The sequence below is a fragment of the Stigmatopora argus genome, chromosome 11 (genome assembly GCF_051989625.1).
Source record: "Stigmatopora argus isolate UIUO_Sarg chromosome 11, RoL_Sarg_1.0, whole genome shotgun sequence".
NCBI lineage: Eukaryota > Metazoa > Chordata > Actinopteri > Syngnathiformes > Syngnathidae > Stigmatopora > Stigmatopora argus.
The window spans coordinates 8,759,648-8,765,173 of NC_135397.1; the positions used below are offsets into that span (position 1 = coordinate 8,759,648).

The 5,526-nt window shown below is 45.9% G+C and overlaps 1 protein-coding gene across 2 annotated transcripts; it reads right to left on the reverse strand.

The window, feature by feature from the left end:
* Positions 1-1,579: 1,579 nt before the first annotated feature.
* Positions 1,580-5,132, reverse strand: zfp36l2 (zinc finger protein 36, C3H type-like 2). Of its 2 annotated transcripts, none has more exons than XM_077613501.1 (2): positions 4,732-5,132; positions 1,580-4,595 (listed from the first exon to the last, which is right to left on the reverse strand). In XM_077613501.1, the coding sequence occupies exons 1-2, from the start codon at positions 4,819-4,821 to the stop codon at positions 3,360-3,362; spliced, it is 1,326 nt and encodes a 441-aa protein (XP_077469627.1). In that variant the 5' UTR covers positions 4,822-5,132; the 3' UTR covers positions 1,580-3,359. The 2 variants fall into 2 exon arrangements, with proteins under 2 accessions (XP_077469627.1, XP_077469625.1); XM_077613499.1 differs by having other exon boundaries at positions 1,580-4,598; positions 4,732-5,130.
* Positions 5,133-5,526: the final 394 nt, after the last annotated feature.

The following is a 5,526-nucleotide window of genomic DNA, read 5'->3' on the forward strand; positions in this document are numbered from 1 at the left end:
AACTGGGTCGGCATCGGCCAACTCCCAACATGGCTGCAAACAACATGACCTTTCTCGGTATCCATTCGCCGCTGCTCACCTTGGCTCACCTTGAAGCGTTTATTTGCGGATGGAGTTTTACCACAAATCACAGTGGAGGTTAGAAGGGAGGACACCATTTTGAGGAAATATAAGTTCAGGCCCCGCCTGCTACCTGTGGTTGGCTGGGCTCCAGCACTTCCTGCAACCCTGTGTGGATAAGCGGTACAGAAGACGAATGAATGAATATACATTCACACACAGTAGTCAGTAGCCCTATTAGGGGGTTTAAGATCTTAAAGTGAGAAACATTCCCTGAGAAGTTTAATTTATACGTAGTTGGCAATCCTCCACGCATCTGGGGTACAAGGAGACCAAAACAACGTCGGGAAAGTAGGCGCAATTATTGTCTGACCTCAGGTCAGACCTGTGCATGACCAAAACAATACCAGGACGAGCTGAATTTCCTAACACGGCAGTCGAACACAAATAGTAACTTCTCCAAGCTGCTGGCTACCACTACAGAGAAAAAGGAAACTGATGAAGGAAAAACAGCAAGACAGAGAAGAGGTGGAAATGGGTGGTGGCCAGGAACCAGGGTTCTTCCTGCCCTAATCACAAGTCAGAGAATTTCCTCTCATTGTCGCAACTCTAGACTCATTAACCAGTAAGACCCCAGCGTGCATACAAACATTGCTACATGTGGAGCAATAGATTATCTTTTACAGAGCTCACACACATGAAACAATCATATATAACTTGTCGGTTTAGTGATTGACATCCTGGTCCCATTGGTACAATTTATCACACTTATATGCACACACATTAAAGCCGCAGGTCTCCTACTTGGCACAGCCTAAAACATTGTGCAGCCCCCTAGCTCTGCTCTGATAAACACACATCATTATGAAATACTGAGGACACGGTAAATATTTGCAAGGGCCTTTATCAGGCCCCTTATCTTGGCGTGAACTCCGGGCACTGCATGACTGCTGGGCTTCTTATTTTCTTAATGCCTATGCTACCACTGATAACTTTACAGTTTGAAGAAAACACTTGCAGTATTCTTTTAGAAGTTCCTGATAAACTAGCACAGGCATTGTAATCCTACTCATAGTAGGCCAGGAATTAGAATGTGGTCTAGACATTAGAATAGTCCATTTCGAGCTGGTGAACAAATAGTTAAGTATTTATCTAATGCTAGTAGAGTACAATACAGCTTTCCAGTTTGTGGGATATTGTTGGCAAGCCTTGCTTGAGTTTGCAGGCCACCTCCAGATTCGGGTCCTTTGGTTTGTGAACAAAGTTGTGTCTCATAATGACAAGTGCATGCTTGTTGAACTTAATGTGTTCTCAGAAGAAGGAGGAAGAGCAATGAGGACCTCAGGCTAGAAGTGACGCAGGCCATACAAGGCTCTATCGTGACCTGGATTTGGAATTCTCAAGGCTGTTTTTCTTTTTTAACTGAGGTGTCATTGTTATAATACTCCGTATGTCTTTAAGGAAACAACAGATTAAGTCAAAATGACCTGAATTGTCAAATGACTAGAAGAACAAGATGTTTCCAAAAGATGTTTTTTCTTTTATTGGGAGAACTAAAAAAAATGTACAGTACAAAGTCAACAGTCTCACACTCAATTTGTAGTGAACTGACTCCCCGAAAACAACTCTAGTTGTCTTTTTGTCCATTTTGTTACATTCAAAAAGCTTTACTTCTGATAAAGTAGTCAAAAGTACATAGTGCGCATCCCCCCTGTACCTACTATGTACAAACCAGGCATGTTCAACCACTTCCCTCTGCAGCAAACTCAACACTCAGACTAGATTTTGATATCAACAGAAAGCAGGGCAAACGAGAGAATTAAATGAAGAGGAATGGGGACTAAGAGAGATTACGGTTGTTGGTGTCGTCAGAGTCTCCAAGTGGTAACAACCTTTAGTAAAAATATAATCCAAAACTACATTCATTTCAACCTGCGTATAAAAGATGCAATGTAAGAAAATACTTTATTTGGTTAATTTTAAAGGCATGTCATGCTGGTGAGCCCCATAGGCACTACACAATAATACTGGGGCACATGGGATTGCTACATTCTTAAGCACGTGGCTAGAATCACAGTGTGACCTCGTACAACCAGAAGAGAGGGAGGGAAAAAAATACTTTTTTGGTTAATTTATTGACTTGGATTCTTTGTCGCTGATCTCAAAAATAACAAAAAAAAAAACCTAAAGATTTGGACGGTCTATAAAACCACATTGTGTTGACATTCTACAGAATCATCTAAATCTCAGAAGAAAAAAAGCCTTCTACAGCATTGACACAAGCTCAGAAGCAAACAGCAATTATGCAAACTTTAATAAACGTAAACAAGGAAACAAAATTAATGAAATAAATATCACATAGGTTTTCTTAAATTAAGATTTTTTTTGTACTCATTTACAATAAAAAATAACCAAGTGAAGTTACAAAAAAAGGAGAAAACAATATATATTACTGTGAAAAGAACATACACTCCACTTTATGTAGATTAATAATGGCGATCATAATTTAAACATAAAAGAATATAGATCTATTGCTTCATCATACTTGATAAATATAGTATGGTCACAAATTACCAATGTAGCCTATACTTGTTTCACAAGATAATAAATAAGTTAAATAGTCCATAGCCAGTTATGCACCGCTATGCAAATCACTCAAAACAGCTAAAAAAATATATATTCAACCATCAGCAGTGATTTCCCCAAACAAACCCAACTCAAGAGTGCTTTCAACCAAGCAACAACCTACACTAACCAACCTAACCACTGGGTGGCGCTGTGTGAAGACAGACATGGAATGGAAGTTGAAGTGTTCAGAGGAAGAAAAAAAAAACAAGATGCAGTTTGGGAGAAAAAAAGTTACTTTGAGTCGAGGCATATTCTTGGCAGGATGGGAGGAAATCGACTGGCTTCTATAGTCTATTTTTGTCAAGTCATCTAATCCCAGGAAAAGTGTGACTCGCCTGATAGAGCAAAAAAAACAATAGGGAACATGGGCTGCCATGAGCCCTTGGGCAAGGCACTGATGGAATGCCTTCTGTTTGCTATCTAAACTTTTAATACAGCTATATTACAGAAAATGAAAAAAAAAGATCATAGTAATCTAATGCCAGTTCAAGGACAATTATTGATCCCCGTGGGTGAAACTTTCCTCACTTTCCCCCCACCAGGGAGGTCGGGAACAGGACCACCACCCCTTCAGGCTGGTAGAGATTCAAATGTCCGGCTGCTCAAAGGCAGGCTTGGAAGCTGCTGACATAATCCTCCTCTACATTAAACAAACAAACAAAAAAACCCACTCAGTCATCTGAAATCGACAGCCTGCTGAAGATTGGCAAACGTCTCCCAGCGTCCAGACTGGGGGACTCGGAGCCACTGAGGCTCCCGGAGGAGCTGATGGACCCACTGGCGTAGCTCTCCCGGTCTGAGAGCGAGTCTGGCGGGCTTGGGGGAGGCTCGAACACCGGCGACTCACTCAGGCGGCGGAGCGCCTGCAAGTGGCTCATGTTGTAGGTGGGCGTGGGCGGGGATGGGGGGCAAATGCCGCCCTGCACGCCTCCGTAGTGGGCGCCGCCGGCCAAGTGGTTGTTGGAGTAGCCGCCGGAGGTGTGCACGGCTAGCGGGGCCAGTAAAGTCTTTAAATCTTGCCCGGGGAAGTTGAAGGCACCGTGGATGCAAGACATCGAGTTAGGCGACAACACGTCGTCGTAAAAGCTGGAGGAGGACGACATGCAGGACGAAGCGGGCGGGGGCGGGGTCCGCGACGTGGGGCTTTCCAGCAACGGGGACTCCAGACCGTGGTGGCTGGAGAAGCCGGAGAAGCTAAGGCTGTGGTGAAGCTTTGGTCTGTCTCTCTGGGTGTAGCAGAGCTGCTGGTGCTGGTTCTGGTGCTGGTGCTGCTGATGATGCTGGTGCTGCTGCGGGGGGAGGAGGATGTCCCTTTGGCCGTAGCCGCGGGGCCCTTCCCCCGCCTGCACGTTGGCGTTGGAAGCCGGAGCGGGCCGGCGCTCGTCGGCGTTGTGGATAAAGTGACACCGGGGACCGTAGGGGCAGAAGCCGATGGTGTGGAACGTGCGACAAGGCTCCGTCTTGTACTTGGGGTGGCGGGACAAGCTCCGGAGCTCGTGGTAACCGTGGGCGAACTGGCATTTCTCGCCGTATTTGCACGAGCCGTTCTCCTCGAAGGGCCGACACAGCTCAGTCTTGTAGCGGGTCGAGTTGATCTGAGAGCCGGCCTTCTGCTGCAGAACGGAGCGGTCTCCGCTCTCGCTACTGTACGCGCGATCGCGGAACTTGTTTTCCTTGTTCATGAGCGTGGTCGTCCCGCTCGGCGTGTTCTCCTTCAGGCTGCTGTAACACGAGCTCATGGGGTACTTGTTGCCGTTGGTTGTCGCCTCCATGTTGCTGCTGGAGTTTCGGCGGAAAAATCCCGGCGTGAAGGGTCCACCGGAGCCCGCGGAAGTGACCGGGGCTCCGACAGCCTTCTTGTCCAGCATGCTGTTGATGTGGAGGGCGTTCATGTTCGTGCTTTTATCCTGCTGAGGGGGTAAAAAATAATAATTTAAACAAAATTAAAGATTTTTTTTTGAGCGGACATGTTAGCAAATGCGCCTCGGTCACATGGCATCGATCGCGATCAGAGTACAAGTTGAAGCAGGAAAACAGACGTACCTTGTAAAGCATGTCCATGTCGTAGAAAGCGGATAAGACGCTTGCAGACATGTCGTTTCCCCAAATTTGCTGGTGCACTCCTTCTTTCATGGAGGAACGAGTTGGCTGCACTGCGACGAGCGCTGCTTTGTGCCACGACTGCTATTTTAAGTTGGAGGGGAACTCTTTAAAAGTCGCTTGCAAAAGAGCAGGCGAACTTTGGGACCGACGAAGGAAGGCAAAAGACAGGGGAGAGTTTGGGATGTTGAGGAGTAGTAGATGAGTGGGATTCCTCCCCCGGAGAAGCGATGAGCCAAAAGTGCTTCACTACGGGCTCGAGTCCTTTTTTGCGGGCTATAAATGCCTGTCGGTGGCCGGGGAGGGGCGAAGTGAACTAAGTCGTAGAAAACTTTTGCTACAGCCAACTCCTCCTCCCCCTTTTTTTTCCTCATTTAAAAAAAACATCCATTCACCGGTTGGTCGCCTATTCTTTAACACCACGCCTTGAAATTCAAGCCCAAAGTCCTCCCCCCTCATCGTTCATCACATCCCAAAGTTTTTTTTTCCTTTTTGTTTTTAAATCACACATAAACATGAGTGGAACTTTGTCAGGGAAAAAACGGACTGTCATTTTGAAGCCACTGCAAAATTGCTCGGTAATTCTGGCAATGGTGTCAAATCGGCGGCCCGGGGGCCAGATCTGGCCCATCACTTCATTTTGTATGGCCCACCAAAGTGCATCATGTGCATTTACTGCTTGGCTCAAATATAATTCATGCAAAAATTATAGAATATGCATCTCCATTTTAACAAAAA